General features: G+C 41.4%; 1 protein-coding gene across 1 annotated transcript in view; it reads right to left on the bottom strand.

The window, feature by feature from the left end:
* Positions 1 to 17,154: 17,154 nt before the first annotated feature.
* LOC311135817 (follistatin-A-like) overlaps positions 17,155 to 19,699 on the bottom strand; it is a gene marked incomplete at its 3' end in the record, with an annotated part of 9,641 nt that continues 7,096 nt past the window's right edge. Inside the window, exons 4-5 of the mRNA XM_084169855.1 lie at positions 17,776 to 18,000; positions 17,155 to 17,456 (exon numbers count right to left, since the gene is read on the bottom strand). Coding sequence (XP_084025981.1) covers positions 17,155 to 17,456; positions 17,776 to 18,000 — 527 coding nt within the window. The remainder of the gene's footprint in view (positions 17,457 to 17,775; positions 18,001 to 19,699) is intronic.

Genomic DNA, 19,699 nt, shown 5'->3' on the forward strand with positions numbered 1-19,699 from the left:
AGCAGTATGCTTAGGATAATTGTCCTGCTGGAAGGTGAACCTCCGTCCCAGTCTCAAATCTGTGGAAGACTGAAACAGGTTTACCTCAAGAATTTCCCTGTATTTAGCGCCATCCATCATTCCTTCAATTCTGACCAGTTTGCCAGTCCCTGCCGATGGAAAAACATGGGATGGTGTTCTCGGGGTGATGAGAGGTGTTGGGTTTGCGCCAGACATAGCGTTTTCCTTGATGGCTAAATAGCTCAATTTTAGTCTCATCTGACCAGAGTACCTTCTTCCATATGTTTGGGGGGTCTCTCACATGGCTTTTGGCGAACACCAAACATGTTTGCTTATTTTTTTCTTTAAGCAATGGCTTTTTTCTGGCCACTCTTCCGTAAAGCCCAGCTCTGTGGATTGTATGGCTTAAAGTGGTCCTATGGACAGATACTCCAGTTCAAAGTTTCTGATATCTTTTTATAACCCAACCCTGATCTGTATTTCTCCACAACTTTTTCCCTGACCTGTTTGGAGAGCTCCTTGGTCTTCATGGTGCCGCTTGCTTGGTGGTGCCCCTTGCTTAGTGGTGCAGACTCTGGGGCCTTTCAGAACAGGTGTATATATACTGAGATCATGTGACAGATTGCACACAGGTGGACTTTATTTAACTAATTATGTGACTTCTGAAGGTAATTGGTTGCTCCAGATCTTATTTAGTGGCTTCATAGCAAAGGGGGTGAATATATATGCACACACCACTTTTCCATTATTTATTTTTTAGACGTTTTTTAAACAAGTAATTTTTTTCATTTCACTTCACCAATTTGGACTATTTTGTGTGTGTCCATTACATGAAATCCAAATAAAAATCCATTTAAATTACAGATTGTAATGCAATGAAATAGGAAAAACGCCAAGATGGATGAATACTTTTGCTGGGCACTGTAACTGTAATGGGCAGTCACTACTATTAATTGTTTAATTCTGTGTTGTTACAGCCTTGAACCCACATAGTGCATTTATAAAAAATTGAAAAATTGAAACCAAAATTGAAAACTGTGATTCGTTTTCAAAAACCAAACCGAACCGACCTCAAAAGGCACTAATCGCTCAGCACTACTGAAAAGGCACATATCATGTTGGAAATCTGCCTTGGCTTCACACAAAATCAATATCTCTATTTAAGACATCAGTTTGCCACATCTTTAATGCTGGATTATCATTCTCGTTATTTTCTTGTCCTTTTGATGGCTGATATTTGTAGATTGCTACAAGACTGGATGTAGTATGTGAACACGTTTGAGTGGCATTTAGAGGAACTGGAATATTTATTTGGTCATGCTCAATGGTTTTGTCCCACATCACTTACTTGTCTGTGACAAATGTTTTAACTTCAAGGCCTTGATGTGTTTTAAAGCCAAACTTTTAAGAAGTCTCTTCACAAACATCTTAAACCAATTTTCAGTAGTTTATTTTGTTGCTTAGCTCCACACCATCGATTCACAGGTAGAGGTGTACTCCCTCAATACACAGTAAGAAGAGATTGAGACTAAATGTTAATGTTTGAATTAAAAGCTTTCTCTCACTGTTGATTCACTGAAATGCATATTGTGGAGAATAAGCTTTTAGATGTTAATTTAGAGTATTTTAGTAATTTGATGTCTTACCTTTTTACTGGGGGGCAAAACTCCTGTCCCTCTGTGTGTAAGAAAACGTATATTACATTTTAGTCATTTAGCAGATGCTCTTATCCAGAACGACTTACAGTTAGTGAGTGCATACATTTTCATACTGGCCCCCCGTGGGAAACGAACCCACAACCCTGGCGTTGCAAGCGCCATGCTCTACCAACTGAGCTACAGGGGACTAACTGTAGTGTGAAATTGAATGCCGTTTGCTCGACACAGTCAATGAAGTCTGTCAGGAGTCTGTGGTCCTCTGTAGCTCAGCTGGTAGAGCACGGCGCTTGTAACGCCAAGGTAGTGGGTTCGATCCCCGGGACCACCCATACACAAAGAATGTATGCACGCATGACTGTAAGTCGCTTTGGATAAAAGCGTCTGCTAAATGTCATAATAATAATAAGGAGGATTTACAAATGATGGTATAGGGCCTACACAGTGGACCGTGTGTGTATGTGTAAGAACACATGCACAAACACACACACACACACACATACAGGTCAAAGGTTACAGGTTGGTTAAACAGACTTTCTACTCAGAGAGATGATAGAAACATTTCAAAGCTTTTCATGTACATTTCTTTCCTTCTTACCAATGTAACTTTTATTGGCTGCATCTTCCGGTGGGGAATGAGTTATGTTGTCAGTCAGTCAGAACACCTGGTGATTTATTTTATATTTATTATTCTGGTGTTTTATAATATTTTTATAATAATAATATTTTATTATTCTGGTGTTGTCTAGAAACGCCTCAAAACACTGTCATTCATCATTATTATTACCAGTGTTGTCAATCATCTGCGACTGCTGACCCCTTCTGATGACATGACGTCATGTCTTACACCCCGGCTAGGGGTTAGACTTACCCTTTTTGGGGTCCCCCACCTGGTTGTCGTGGTTACCAGACTGTCCGTGTGCTACATGTGTATCTCGAGTTTTCTGAGCTCTAGATCTTTAGGATATCTTGGATACGTTTAGTCTTTTTAGAGAGAAGTATACCGATACCTGAACATATTGTTGTATTTATAGTAATGTATCTACCACATTTGTGTATGTATATATATATATCCTAATAGCCAAACTCTTCAAGCTGCCTTTTTTTTCTAATTCATTTATATCTATATCAAGATCAATTTGTACATTTGTTACAGATGGTCTTGTTATAATCTGTAAGGGCAGGAACCTGTCTGTGTTTATACTGGAAGAAGAAATCGACATTTAGCAGTTTGCTTTAGTGGCTTCGAGTCTATTCTGAAGATCTACTGTGTATATACATAATTTATGCATCATTCCATTTGGCAACATGGACAATAAAGGCTAAATAAGGACATGGGTGTTCACTCCATCAATTCTTTCATTGTGTCAGGTTGCTAGGATACCTTAAATGACCTCAAGTATCAAGAAACAGAACCATGTAAAGAGATATGGCCCTGTCAAGAATGATCCAATGCCTTGACAGTATTTCAGACCTTCTTTTGAATGACATACTGGCTACAGGCTCCCAGATAAAACAACTAAAGATCTTAAGAAAGATCTTCAAATTGACTAGTATAATTTTATGAATTATACTAAACAAAAATATAAATGCAACATGCAACAATTTCAACGAGTTTACTGAGTTACAGTTCATATAAGGAAATCAGTCAATTAAAATAAATTCATTTGGCCCAACCAATTGCACGCTCCCTCAAAACTTGACACATCTGTGACATTGTGTTGTGTGACAAAACTGCACATTTTAGAGTGGCCTTTTATTGTCTCCAGCACAAGTGTAATGATCATGCTGTTTAATCAGCTTCTTGATATGCCACACCTGTCAGGTGGATGGATTATCTTGGCAAAGGAGAAATGCTCACTAACAGGGATGTAAACAAATTTCTCCACAACATTTGAGAGAAATAAGCTTTTTTTGTGCATATGGAACATTTCTGGTAGCTTTTATTTCAGCTCATGAAACATGGAACCAACACTTTACATGTTGCTTTATATTTTAGTTCAGTATATATCTGGTCAAGAAATAATCAGTTGTCGAATCTTCCTTTGAGCCCTGAAACGTAAAGGAAAATGTGCAGTAGTTACTGCTTATGGCTGTCCAATGTTGCTGATGACATCCCTGACAGATATACAGTAAGAGGCAACACCCCAAACCCGAGACCTTGAGGAATTTGACATTTACAGTACCATAACACGCAACTTTAGCGTTAGTCATCTTCAGAATCTTCAGGAGTTATTAATGGGATGTTTTATGTATTATTTATTTGATGAGGTTTAGTTTGACATTAACAAAAAAAACAGATTTGTTTCATTATTCGCTTGTGTTTGTTTGCCTGGACCAGTCAGCCCCCTCGTGATGGGGACTAAGGAAACCCTCTCCCTGCAGCCTGCTACTGTGTGTGTGTGTTTCAAGTACAGTGATGAGTCATACAGGGCTTTACCCCAAACAAACATCTCTTAATTGTCTTGGCATTTAGACCAGAGAGCATAAAAACAGAGAGACACACAACATATTCTAACAGGGGCTTCCTGACTGAAAACGAATCCTTGTGACATCACGTCTGGCACATACAGAGCCTACTAAATTCAATATTCAATTCTATGGTCTGGCATGTCTAAATGGTGACACACATGTAGGAGTTCACACCCATTGATTGCCCACCATTAGATGGAGATCTATATGATATGTGCGTCAGACCAAGTACATTGGTCATGGTCGAAATGGCACATGGCCTTAATGTTGCATGGATTTAATCAATAATTATATACAATATGTATGATATAATACTGAACAGGATAGAAATGTGCCCAAGATATACTGTCTGGAGCCACACTCTGAAGGACAGAGAATCTTTCCTGTTTGCACTAAAAGTCAGTCTCTTTGCTTTTTGTTTTAAGAGGGCTTTAAAACTTTTTTCTCACCACTGAGAAATGCTAATTAACTTCAAATGAAACAATGGTACTTGTTTAAACAGTCTTATAGATGTTGCAGTTGTGTGTGTCTGGGGAGAGAAAAATTATATTTAAAAAGAAGTTAAGTCCATTTCCAATTGCTCTGACTATCTCTGTCCCAGACAAACATTAGTATGCAGACAGATGAACACTTGGGATTAATCTGAAAACTTAGACCATGTCTGAACAACTTCACAAAGCCGTCTGCAAGACATAAACTTTAAATCTGTTCTCGCTTTTATCCAGCGCAGTTCTGGCTAGACAGCATTACGCTAATCTTCTTTAAAAAGTCTCCTCTGTCATTTCCATTACACCTGGACATTAGCACACTGTTTCCCAGGAAGTTTCTAGAAGAAAATAAGGAAATATGTTACCGTAAGCTGGGAGTCTTGTTCATAACTTCATGACATTTGAGTATTCAACATTTACTTTTCATCTCTTTTCATTCACAAAGTGTCTCAGAGTTTAAGATCAGTGCTGATCTAGGATCAGTTTTTATTTTATATGGACAGGGGGGGACCTGATTTCCTGATCCTAAATCACCATTCACACTCTTGAGAAGCTTTGTGAATATGGGCCATTGTGTGCACTTTGGCCGGACGGACACTTTCCCATTAGCCTTTTTTATCTGACGGACTGAGAGAGGAGTCCCCTGGAAATGTGAAAAGAGGATTAAAATGAGCTGAAATACATACCCGTCTCTGACTTCCCTATGATCACTTTTCAAAGACTTCTGCCGGGGACTACCACCAGTCCGCCGACCGTAGTTTTCTTCCTAATTGATGAATGCTTTATTGTAGCATGTTGATTGTTGGTTTCAAAGTTAATTTTGAATATGAGTGAGTAATAGCATTTAATCGAATGAGAACTAAGTGGAAGTTAGTTTTCCGCTTATTTTGATGGAACCTTACAATGGTTCCATTGGAATGCTGTAGAATGCCTAGTAGAATGCCTAGAAGCCTATTGGCATTTCAAATGTTCTGGGCACCCATTCAGAAAGATCTTATAACCAAATACAAAGGCTTGATGTGGAAAGGATGCCTCATACTTACGGTAACTTCAATGAGCAAACGTTTAATTTCCAGTCTAATACAGTGCCTACAAAAAGTATTCACACCCCTTTACTTTTTCCACATTTTGTTGTGTTACAGCCTGAATTTAAAATTGATTAGAGAGTTTGTGTCACTGATCTACACACAATACCCCATAATGTCAAAGTGGAATTTTGTTTGTAGAACATTTTAAAAATTTAAAAAAAATCAAAAGCTGTCTTGAGTCAATAAGTATTCAACCCCTTTGTTATGGCAAGCCTAAAGTTCAAGATTTTATAAATGTGCTTAACAAATCATGGACTCATTCTGTGTTCAATAATAGTGGTTAACAGGATATTTGAATGACTAACACATCTTTGTACCCTACACATACAATTATCTGTAAGGTCCGTCAATCGAGTAGCGAATTTCAAGCACAGATTCAACAACAAAGACCAGAGAGGTTTTTCAATGTCTCGCAAAGAAGGGCACCGATTGATAGATGTGTTAAAAAATATATCCCTTTGAGCATGGTGAAGTTAGTGGTCCTCTGTAGCTCAGCTGGTAGAGCACGGCGCTTATAACGCCAAGGTAGTGGGTTCGATCCCCGGGACCACCCATACACAAAAAATGTATGCACGCATGACTGTAAGTCGCTTTGGAGAAAAGCGTCTGCTAAATGGCATATTATTATTATTATTAATTAGGCTTTGGATTGTGTATTAATACACTCAGTCACTACCAGGAGACCGGCGTCCTTCCTAACTCAGTTGCCGGAGAGGAAGGAAACTGCTCAGGGATTTCACCATGAGGTAAATGGTGATTTTAAAACAGAGTTTAATGGTTGTGATATGAGAAAACTGAGGATGGATCAACAACATTGTAGTTACTCCACAATCAGTGGCGGCTCCTGAAAAAATTCTCAGGGGGGGCAAGCAATTTTTCTGATGATTTAGGTGACCTACACACATTTAAAAAAAGATATGTCCAGCAACAACATGAAGACAGGGGCAGCATATAAGTCAATACCAGAAGCATTTATTGACTGATCTCAAAAGTGTTGGCTTACCAGGGTTGGTGGAGCCCTCAGTTTCATCTTTGCCTCGCAAAGCTAACTCAAACACTCCGCAAAACTTCACACACTGGATTAGCCGGCTGAGGATGTGGCGGTTCTTGCTAATGTCGTAGTAAATATATTTGTTATAGTGAATATGGAATATGATATGTTGAGTAAAATGTTGTGCTAAGATCTATTTAGGTCAGGAGCTGGTTATAAGTTCTGTTCCTATCCAATAACAATGGACAAAAGGGTCCTATCTTGTCAGCCTTGTCAGCAGGTGGCCAAGGACAACACCCACGCCATAGGCCTCTCAGTTCTTCCAACTCACGAGTTCTTGCTCTGAGGACACACACACACACACACACAAACACCTCGCCCAACTCATCAGGACCAATCAGAAGATCAGAACTACTAGATTCAACCTACTTCATTTATTGCATAAAATGTCTGCACACAATGTTTCGGGGCTCTCTTCAGATAATAATAATAATAATAATAATATGCCATTTAGCAGACGCTTTTATCCAAAGCGACTTACAGTCATGCGTGCATACATTTTTGTGTATGGGTGGTCCCGGGGATCGAACCCACTACCTTGGCGTTACAAGCGCCGTGCTCTACCAGCTGAGCTACAGAAAGTGGATACTCATGGATGCGCATCGCAATTGTAAAATGTCAACACAATTGGAGACACCACGTCATTTTTGGAGACATGTTATTGACAGTAAACTATTGTAGATGCGACTGCTAACTAAATAAAACATTTTAGCTGGCTAGCTAATCATCTTAGCTAAATGTGGGGCAAACAATTCAGTTATTTACCGTTAATTTGAGGGATTGGGGTGAAAGAAATCGAGTTACATAGTGATACTTTACGATATACTGTATTGACAATATCGCAATATTTTAGCGCTAGTTGGCTGTACCTGCACCAAAACACCATTATTGTTCCTTCATAGCTTGTTCTCAATCTTTTCACATTGGGAGCCAATTTGTTTTCAGCACTTTTATTTCCATGACTGATCAAAACTCGTTCTCATGGCTTTCTGATCCCTCTGCAACAGACATATGGTGCGCAATAAAATCACAGTATCGAATCGCAATACGTATAGAATCATGAGACTCGCAATGCATATATCTTATCGTGAGGTTCCTGGCAATTCCCAGCCCAAGTTCATTTGCCACAACAAATCTCTTCGCTAGCAAACGCGATGTCTTCTCCAAAACGGCAATGTGTCTCCAGCAATGTTTACTTTTTTGACGTTCTATGGCATCTCCACTTTCCAAGCATATATGACCACATGTAATATTTTGGTAAGTGATGCAAATAGTGAACTATGTAGGGCCAGGATGTAAAATATATGTAGCTGCAGCAATTTCTCTTATCTGATATGGTAAGTAATGGGGCTTAATGTATAGCTCCCTAAGAGTTTGACGAACGGGTCCGTGCACGCGATTCCAGATATCTTTACCTCTGAATAAACTGCCTTTATTATACCATATCCACCCTGTCCAAAGTCTCTACTTGGTCTCAGTTCTCCAGTAAACTTGTGATTATCAACACTAACCTCATCGTTGTGGCGGCGGACAGCTAGCCTGTATCCCTCATCCAGTTGAGTGGCAATGTTATTTTTTCGTTAGTACCAATTTTTGGAAAATCCTCGGGTGTAGGACTTTCCGCCTTTAGTAGAAACCTGTTGAATTATTAAATTTGGTCTGGGAGGTCCTAATTGTTTCGTTGCCAATTTATCTTCATTTGTTCGCCGACAAAAAGGAACTTCTTTCAAAGACACAATCGAGTTGCATACCCGCTCTTTTCTTAGTTACGTTCATGGTTACGTTACGTATGACGAAAGCGCGTAAGTGCAAGCCCTCAGACACCCATAGAGATTGTATTGAAAGCTCTGAAATTTGAAAAAAATAGATTTTACATGGGAGTCTATGACAGACTTCTGGGCGATTTTCAACCTGACTGAAATCGCCCCAAAAGGGGGGGTGGCCATTTGAAGCACGACTTTAGCATGATTGGACATTTAGTGGCAGTGTGGCACTGTGGCAGATTAGACGTCTAGATTACAACACTGATAACTACTGTTGCCGTGAAAAAAAATCCCTTCCTTTTCCCGTTTGGCAGTGCGTCGCCCATATCGCCCTATTGAACAGGCCGCCCCTGTCCACAATACTAACCTAAATGACAGAGTGAAAAGAAGGAAGCCTGTACAGAATAAAACATATTCCTAAACATGCATCCTGTTTGCAACAAGGCACTTATGTAATAATGCAAAAAATGTGGCAAAGAAATGAACTTTTTTTCCTGAATACAAAGCGTTATGTTTGAGGCAAATCCAATACAACACATCACTGAGTACCACTACATATTTTCAAGCATGGTGGTGGCTGCATCATGTTATAGGTATGGTTGTCATCGGCAAGGACTAGGGAGTTTTTTAGGAAAAAAAGTAACGGAATACAGCTAAGCACAGGCAAAATCTTAGATGAAAACCAGGTTCAGTCTTCTTTCCAACAGACACTGGGAGACAAATTCACGTTTCAGCAGGACAATAACCTAAAACACAAGGCCAAATCTACACTGGAGTTGCTTACCAAGACAACATGGAATGTTCCTGAGTGGCCTAGTTACAGTTTTGACTTAAATCGGTTTGAAAATCTATGGCAAGACATGAAATGGCTTTCTAGCAATGATCATCAACCAACTTGACAGAGCTTGAATAATTTTTTAAAGAATAATAGGTATAATGTGGAAAAAGTCAAGGGTTGTGAATACTTTCTGAAGGCACTGACACTAGACTATATTCACTCTAGACTTCTATAAGTTCAAGACATAATTTGGTATCTACACTGAACAAAAATATAAACGCAACATGTAAAGTGTTGGTCCCATGTTTCATGAGCTGAAATACAAAATCCCAGAAATGTTCCATATGCACAAAAAGCTTATTTCTCTCAATTTGTTTTCACAAGTTTGTTTACATCCCTGTTACTGAGCATTTCTCCTTGGCCAAGATAATCCATTCACCTGACAGGTGTGGCATATCAAGAAGCTGATTAAACAGCATGATCATTGCACAGGTGCACCTTGTGCTGGGGACAATAAAAGGCCACTTTAAAATGTGCAGTTTTGTCACACAACACAATGCCACAGATGTCTTAAGTTTTGAGGGTGTGTGCAATTGGCATGCTGACTGCAGGAATGTCCACCAGAGCTGTTGCCAGAGAATTGAATGTTCATTTCTCTACCATGAGCTGCCTCCAATGTTGTTTTAGAGAATTTGGCAGTACGTCCAACCGGCCTCACAACTGCAGACCATGTGTAACTACTCCAGCCCAGGACCCCTACATCTGGCTTCTTCACCTGCGGGATCGTGTGAGCGGGGGGTGGGTGTGGGGGGCTGAGGAGTATTTCTGTCTGTAATAAAGCCCTTTTGTGGGTAAAACTCATTCTGATTGGCTGGGCCTGGCTCCCCAGTGGGTGGGCCTACAGTATGCCCTCCCAGGCCCACCCATGGCTGCACCCCTGCCCAGTCATGTGAAATCCATCGCTTAGGGCCTAATTTATTTATTTCAATTGACTGATTTCCGAATATGAATTGTAACTCAGTAAAATCTTTGAAATTGTTGCATGTTACGTTTATATTTTTGTTCAGTATAATTTCATGATACTATGATGTAAAGTATTAGCCTGGAAACTAGCTGAGGAACGGTCAACTCCATTCTCTTATATCGAGGCGGAGTTGAGTTTTGATAACAGGTCGCGTGATTTTCTAGCAACAACATTGAGTCACCATCAGTTGATACTTGCAAAAATGTCACATTTGAAAATGCTTACCTGTACCTATGTTTGTCCTGTATAACTGCGGTCCTTCCGCGAGGTGCTGAAATTCATAAGTTTAATAACAACTTTTATCGAATACAACCACCGATTTTCTTCCTCATTTTTGTTGCTCAACTGGAGACGTAGTGGCGACGTACTACGTAAGCTGAGATTCAATGTGGTCCTCTGTAGCTCAGCTGGTAGAGCACGGCGCTTGTAATGCCAAGGTAGTGGGTTCGATCCCCGGGACCACCCATACACAAAAAATGTATGCACGCATGACTGTAAGTCGCTTTGGATAAAAGCGTCTGCTAAATGGCATTTTATTATTTATGTGCATTTTCGCTGAGTTGAGCAACACAAATTAGGAAAAAGTCAGTGGTTGTATTCAATAAAAGTTTTTATTAAAATTATGAATTTCAGCACCCCGCAGAAGGACCGCGGTTGTACAGGACAAACATAGGCACAGGTAAGCGTTTTCAAAATTGACATTTTTGCAAGTATCAACTGATGGTGACTCAATGTTGTTGCTAGCAAATCGCTCGACCAGTTATCAAAACTCAGCTCCGCCTCGATATAAGAGAATGGAGTTGAGCGTTCCTCAGCTAGCTGGGAGCCAGGCAATGTCATACGACACATAGCCTGATCTATGCATCTGGTCAGGGCCAGACAACTACAGTAGGCCATGGCCTAAAGAAATGTGAACTGTTATGAGAAACAGAATAGAGGACACACTGTGTTCCTCTGTGACTACATCCTAATCTCTAAACAACGCACATCGATGTCTCGGATCTACTTGTTCAGAGAGGTGACTGCTCCAATGATCTGATGACAGACTCCTATCTGGATCGGAAGAACAAAACATTTAAATAGATCCCCCAAACGCGAGTCTGTTCTTTTTTTTCAGAGTGAGTGGTAGCGTACTGTTTAAATTTCAATAGATCCCCAATGTTAGTTCATTCTATTTTCAGAGTGAAAGAGTGATACTGAACACCCTGTGCTGTGCTCCCAGCTACCAGACAGCCCCCAGCCCTGCAGGGAGAGGGGACCTACTGTGACAGACTATTCCTGTTCCATAGACATCGACTCATTCTCACACGTTTCTATTGAACTCCTAAGAGGAACCCAGCAGGGGTCTATTGCGTGCCCGGTCTGGTCTGTCTGTCAGGGCTCCAGGGGTCTGTCTGTCAGGGGTACAGGGGTCTGTCTGTCTGTCTGTCTGTCAGGAGTACAGGGCTCTGTCTGTCTATGAACAGGAAGAAGGAAAGGGTTCATATACTGTATGTAACACACTGTGAAGTAACCGTGTCATCCAGTCCATCTAACTAGACTCTAGTCCAAAAAGGTCCTCACTTTCTGGCCGATGGTATTGTGTGTGGGCAGCGCTTTGAGCACCCCGTCAAGCACTGACTAACACTTTTCATATAAAGTTATGTGGTCAGCAACATATCCTTTTTGTGAGTAATTGGTTCTCTCTTCTCTCTCTCTTTCTCTCTCTCTCTCTCTCTCTCTCTCTCTCTCTCTCTCTCTCTCTCTCTCTCTCTCTCTCTCTCTCTCTCTATGGCCCCTTCTCCTTCAAGATTAACTGTATGTACAATCCAAACAGAAGCCCTTATATAAAAGATGTTTCTGATAATTTATATGACTTTATAATCTATGACCGTAACTTTAGTGATGAGTCACTTGTTCTCAGTGCAACCTTCCAGGTTTTGCCTTTCATGCTATGCCAAGGTCATGAGAGCAGAGCGAGAGTACACCCCACCTCTGATGCCACCATGGGAAATGCTCTCACTCAGCTCAGCCTGGGCTCAGACTGTCACATCAGCATTTCTGTAATGTTGTTATATTAGCAGTGTGTACTCCCAGTCCCAGGCAGCATTTTCCAAAACAGACAGACAAGGTCCAGTCACGGCACACACAGTATGATTAGGATCTTCTTTACTACTGCTGAAATGTAATTGCATGAGATAGTCTCAGGTTCTGATCCGAGACAGGGAGAGAGACGGAGAGGAGAGAGAGCTGCTGGGCTGGTTCCTGTCTGCTGGACCCTGATGCCCCTAGTACCCTTAATCGCACGCACGCACGCATGCACGCACGCACTCACATGCCCACAACACAGCGCAGCAGACAGACCAAACACAACAAGCACAGAAGCTGAGTCAGCTTTTCTCACGTCTGGGGAAACGATGCCAAACAGGCCAAGCTGAAGTTCAGTCGATCAGCCACACATTTTATCTTCTGTGGCTGAGCTGGGCTATACCGGTTTGAATATGGCTGTGACTGAGTGACACAGTCCTGTCCTGCACATCAAGATCAATAGATAAATACAGTATCTATCTATATGGTCCTGCAGCACAAAGTCATACAATCACATCCAGACAGTCAGTAAGTCATTTTCTACACTTGGTGGAGGAGAATGGCTGAGGAAGAGCTCATGGAGCAGTAATGAGAGAAAATGACTGACTGACTGTCTGGCTGTGATTGCATCACTTTAATTGGAGCATACTGAAAACGTGATGATGATGTAACATACTGGACTGGATCCGGTACACAGGACAGGGACAGTAGGCTATAGACAGTACATGCAGGGGATTTGCTGTGTGTCTGGCGTGTATAAACAATAGACAGAAGACACACAAGTTTGAGGAAAAAAAAGTATTTTAATTATTTACTCTCCTGCCCTGTATAAATATAATCATAATATCATAACTATTATGTACATTTAACATTCACATAAAAAATACAAAACTATATATTTACGACAATCTCTATTCAACATAACAAAATAGAACAAGGGGGTTATTCATCAAGATTTATCACCACTGTAAATTCAACAGCTGTTGACTTATAACACATTTCTGTTTTGGACAAAACAGCTAATACATTTACAGCAGCTGCAGATTTCTTTGAATATTCCCAAAAGTGTGAGGAAAAACAACATGCTTAAGTTTGATATATTGTATGTGATGAACATTATGTGGTAAACTGCATTTACATTTACAGATGGAGTGATGTCAATTATTTGATTGACCGCACTGAAAAACATTGGCACATAAAAGTCTACAAGAGTATTCGTTGGCACATTCTGAAATATGAAAAACAACATTGTCAATGTAAAAATGAAAAACCTAATTATTCCTACTTAGATGTTGTATAAAACACAATACATTGTTTTAGTGACATCCATCCTATTCCCCATAGTTTTAGTGACATCCATCCTATTCCCCATAATACATAGTTTTAGTGACATCCATCCTATTCCCCATAATACACAAAAGCTAGTAATTTTCTGAAGGGAAAGTGACCATAGTGACTCATTAAAAGTATTGCTATGCACTGTAGTGGGACTAGGACGGGTAACTTTTGTTCAACAAAAACTAGATAAAGCCATTTAGGTCAGCTATGAGTAAACAAAACCAGGGTCTTTCTCTCACTAGGGTATATACATGACCAGGGTCTTTCTCTCACTAGGGTATATACATGACCAGGGTCTTTCTCTCACTAGGGTATATACATGAGTGAGCAACAAGTTCTCCATAAAATAAACTGGAACACACTAAACAAGCTAGCCAACATTTCACAATGTAGGAAGACGGGGTAAATCCAAATCTTGCCCACAACAAGCAGATGTGTACAGCTCAGATAGAGAATGCATTGCAGGAGTTTACAGAAGAAGAACATCAATGTTGGTAGTATTGCACCTCAAATAAATAATACACTTTCTCTTTGGATAAAATGCAAGAGACATAAGGTATACAGTAAGACAGACGGACACTGTAAATGTATAAATAATAAACAAAATATATAAATACATACAAGTAAACAACAACCAGAAGATTTCAAATACACGATTGCTTAGTTCAGCGTTTCCCAAACTCAGTCCTGGGGACCCCAAGAGGTGCATGTTTTGGTTTTTGCCCTAACAATACACAGCTGATTCAAATGATCAAAGCTTGATGAATAGTTTATTATTTGAATCAGCTGTGTAGTACTAGGGCAAAAAAACAAAACGCGCACCCCTTGGGATCCCGAGGACCGAGTTAAGGAAACCCTGCCTTAGTTTCTCTTCTCTTCCATGGACAATAAATAATCATACACTTTATATACAGTATGAACAGTATTCTGTGGCTGAACTGAAACACTGTTCAGCTATTGTGAGTGTTTATCATCCGGGCTGTGTTCGAGGACGTATTGATTAAGAAAATCCTAGTATTCCTCCTCTTCTTCCTCCCCCTCTTCCTCAAGCTTCCCTGTCTGATGACGAGTATATGGAAGAACAAATTGTCCACTAGCTGTTGCATCATTGACCCTAACAACAGCAAAGAATCTCACTGCAACATTAAGCATCATTGACCCTAACAACAGCAAAGAATCTCACTGCAACATTAAGCATCATTGACCCTAACAACAGCACAGAATCTCACTGCAACATTAAGCATCATTGACCCTAACAACAGCACAGAATCTCACTGCAACATTAAGCATCATTGACCCTAACAACAGCACAGAATCTCACTGAAACATTAAGCATCATTGACCCTAACAACAGCACAGAATCTCACTGCAACATTAAGCTTTTTTCCTTGACTTGATTCACTGACAGTCTGCTTCTCTTCTTCCATGGACCAGAGTATGGGACATAAAGAAAAGTGATTGTGGTTATGAGGGAGGCTGGAGGCTGAGAGGGGGGGGGGGGCAGGGCTGGGCACTGGGGTTGGTGGTTTAAACCTGGTTTAAACCTGAAAACAGAGAGAACAGAACAGGGCTCATGTATGCATCCTTATAATACAATACAACTTCATTTCTCCATTGTGAAACCCTGCTTTCAGCTGATGCACAAGACAAGGGGCCGGGACTAATCCCATTTCAGCAATCCACAAGACAGGGGGCCGGGACCCATTTCTACAAAGGACCACCCTGTTGGAGTGTATTTGCCCTCAGAAAAGATTTATCTCTAAAACAAACAGCCACTGGCAGATGTAGAAAACCCCATACAAAAAGTAACCCATCCAAAACCCAGTCCTCATAATCCACATGCTGAAATAATGTAATTACAGCAACATTACTGTTTACTGTTTACAGGAGAAATACGAGGCATTGTTGTAATTAGAAGGAGGATAAGCTGAGAGACATATGATCCATGTTATGAGTGAACCAAACATCATGGGAACAATAGAATAGCGGTCAACTATGAAGTGGTCCGTCATAAGGTTTGCCTCTACATTGTATCTAACTACATTGTATCTAACCTTGGAGAGAGAGAGAGAGAGAGAGAGAGAGAGAGAGAGAGAGAGAGAGAGAGAGAGAGAGAGAGAGAGAGCTGGTGGACGAGAATACATCATCATACTCTTACGAGCAAATTGTTTTTGTACAAGTGGCTTTGACACAGAGGCCACTAAGTAAGGGATAAAAAGCTGACGTTCTGTACATTACCTTGGAAATAATGGACAGAGTTCATTTTTCCAAGGTAATGTAGGCTACAGAACAGAGGCGTTTATCCCGCTTACACCACAGTTGTCAAAGTAAACAATACTCAAGCACAAATTTACCGGTAGTAATATTTTATGTTATTGTTGATATTTTTATTTTGATAAGAATTCATACTTTCTCATCTTTTGATCGCTAGTCGTTTGTTCGATTAGTTGGATATTTATGGACGCGACCCAGTCGTTCTATACGTTCTTATCCCTTGCTTGCTAGCTAGCCAACTAGCTACGGCTAACAGTCACGACCTCTGCAGCCAGAATAACAGCAAAGTAGCTGCATTTGCATTTGTTTTAAGCTGTTTTCTATTGATATTGATTTGGATACATCCAAATCAATGACGTTGCCCGATTTTGCCTGGCATAGCTAGAAAAGTTTGCCTTCTCGTCAGGACACTCGACACTGTTCATTACGAGGAGATCGCATTGCCTATCAAACACTATGCTAGAAGCTAGCCAAATATTTTGTTGCTAGCAAACCTGCCAATATGACAAACAAATTCAAAAATATAAGTTGCTGAAAACAGCTGGTCAAACTAGAAACATGTGGGAGGATTTGACAGCGCCATTGTCGTCATGACTGCAGTAGGGACAGCAGAAATTCATGTTCATCACTCACCACATTAGGTCATCAGATCCTCCCAAAAAATAAGTCTCTGCAAAAACAAATAAATGCTGGAAGTTTTTCCTGCGTTTACAATGTATCCCATTTCAGTTTGTGTAGTTGTTGGTTTAGCTTTCTGTAACTTTGTAGCAAGTACGGTCTGCATGTGTAGGCACATATTGCATCATGATTGCAAGGTGTCCCGCTATCTTTTCCAATTGTCCCATTATCTGGTTTTAATGCCCACTCTAGAATGCCCTTCTAGACAATCAGAAATGAGTATTCAACAATGCTGTGGTATAAGGGGACTAACATAAGGTGACTTTAATCACATTGGAAAAATTGGGTGAGGGATGTGTTGGAGTTGGACCCACATTATCTTTCCTCAGGGGTTTACCCTAACTTCCACTTAAGTTAAATGTTCACTTAGTCATGCATTGATGTCAAGGATGTTAGGATTTGCCCCTCAATTATGACTTTGGGTAAACGGACTGAGGAAAAGCCTGTTTTGGAGTTTAAGCCACTTTCTCATAAGTTCTCAGTGGGTGCGTCGCTGTGGTGCACAATGGAGGGTATAGGGTTCCATTTCAGACTCCACCATATACTTACAATTGCAGGATCCTGAGTGTTTGACATCCAGGAGGCGCTGCTGAGCGCAGGCGGCCTGCCTCATGGAACACTCGCTGGGGTAGGTGTTGTTGTCGCTGGAGCACACACTTTCGCCCGGGCGACTCTCCGGACACGCCTCGTCACACACGGAGCAGCGTCCGCGGCCACTCCCCTCATCCCATAGACACCTCTTCGCTCCCCGACACACGATGTCCCCACACGACCGGGCGTCTAGAGAGGAGACACAAAGAGACCATCAGACAATATTATCACACTCCCTCACAGGCCTAGGCCAGCGCTGATCCATTTCTGATACACACAGACAGCATGATTCTGGTGATGGCTATAGACCTAGTGTCCTGTCTGTGTGAACGAGAATAGACAGAACAGACATGTTTTTTATGCTTAGTAGGCCTACTACTCTAGTATGTTCTGACAAAAGTCTTTGTGACCGAAAGCTTGGTGCATCAAAACCCTGAAATCTTCATTGAGCTAAGTGTGATGTATCAACTTTACAAAATGCACTCCATATTGATGCTCCAGTACTTACCAATGCATTTCCCTTCGTATGCCACGCCGATGGACCTTCCCAGCATGCACGTGGCTCTCCTCAGATGACAGGCGCTGGCATAAACAACGCCGTCGTTGCCACACAGGTACTGGTCAGGTGACTTCACCTCTGGACACTGGTGATTACACGTCACACAGTAGGCATTGTTGGTCTGGTCCACGACACACGACGCAGAGCCAGGGCAGCGAACTCCATGGCACGTCTCTGTGGATGGAAAGACACACACACACATTTAGAGGCATGACTCACGTGTGACACTATTCATGTCATGTGAAACATTCAATTACACACAATTTAAACTTTTCAGGTTACACCAGGTGAATATTCACTCACCTGTGATGTTTATTTTTCCTTGCTGCTAGTCTATTGCAGTAATCTATGCGCTTTCCTTACTGCCTAAGTTTGATTTAGCCTATCTGTGATATCAGATGGCAGACTCCACCTCACACTTCCGGTCTTTTTTGGACCTGCAGACAGGGCCGGTCCCAGGCATAAGCAACGTAAGAGGTCGCTTAGGGCCCCTGGTAGCTAGGGGGCCCCCAACCCCATTTTATTAAAAAAATGTTTGGGGGAACTCACTCGTGGTCTCAACATACTATTGATAGTAAGAATAGTAAAATACACCAGGTGCAATTTCAAAATTTGGTTGTGCATCAGGAGTTCTTCTCTTGTTATGTCAGTCATTCAATTAGCTGACAATTAGCCATGTCAATTTTTAGATTGGTAGTTATCTAGCCAGCTATCTAAACTTGTAGCAATCGTGGCCAAATACCGACCAGGCACAGGGGCCCTGACCTCCAGGGGGCCCCCATTGATTTTGTTAGTCATTCTCACTCAGATATCATATTAACATGGCATAAGTCATGGCAAAATGTGTAAAGGAATTTAGCTTTAAAGGCCCCCATCCCACCAGATGGCAATGCGCCCCTATTTCAACGTAATTCCTGTCCATAGCGAAAATGTTGGTTCTCGTTTAGGTTCCACCTCCGAAGAATGACGCAGGCTAATAATAAATATTCACGAATTGGGGGTGGGAACGTTGTGGTGATTTCAATGTGGAGTGGAGAAATATTAACAATCAGGGCAGACCTCCGTCAGTGTAGCTAGCAAGCATGCTAACCTTATCTAGCTAGCTAATTTTACCATTTGCCTCATACAGTGAAACACATCTCCTTCACATAGAGTTGATCAGGCTGTTGATTGTGGCCTGTGGAATATTGTCCCACTCTTCAATGGCTGTGCGAAGTTATTGGACATTAGCGGGAACTGGAGCATGCTGTCGTACACGTCGATCCAGAGCATCCCAAACATGCTCAATGGGTGACATGTCTGGTGAGTAGGCAGACAATGGAAGAACTGGGACATTTCCATCTTACAGGAATTGTGTACAGATCCCTGTGACATGGAGCCATGCATTATCATGCTGAAACATGAGGTCATGGTGGCGGATGAATGGCACGACAATGGGCCTCAGGATCTCGTCACGGTATCTCTGTGCATTCAAATTGCCATCGAGAACATGCAATTGTGTTCATTGTCCGTAGCTTATGTCTGCCCATACCATAACCCCACCGCCACCATGGGGCACTCTGTTCACAATGTTGACATTAGCAAACCGCTTGCCCACACAACGCCATACACGCTGTCTGCCATCTGCCCGGTACAGTTGAAACTGAGATTAATCCGTGAAGAGCACACTTCTCCAGTGTGCCAGAGGCCATCAAAGGTGAGCATTTGCCCACTGAAATGGGTTACGACGCCGAACTGCAGTCAGGCCAAGACCCTGGTGAGGACGATGGCCATGCAGATGAGCTTCCCTGAGACGGTTTCTGACAGTTTGTGCAGAATTTATTCGGTTGTGCAAACCCACAGTTTAATCAGCTGTCCGGGTGGCTGGTCTCAG

Source organism: Coregonus lavaretus, assembly GCF_964263955.1.
Source record: "Coregonus lavaretus genome assembly, chromosome: 10".
NCBI classification, from domain to species: Eukaryota; Metazoa; Chordata; class Actinopteri; order Salmoniformes; family Salmonidae; genus Coregonus; species Coregonus lavaretus.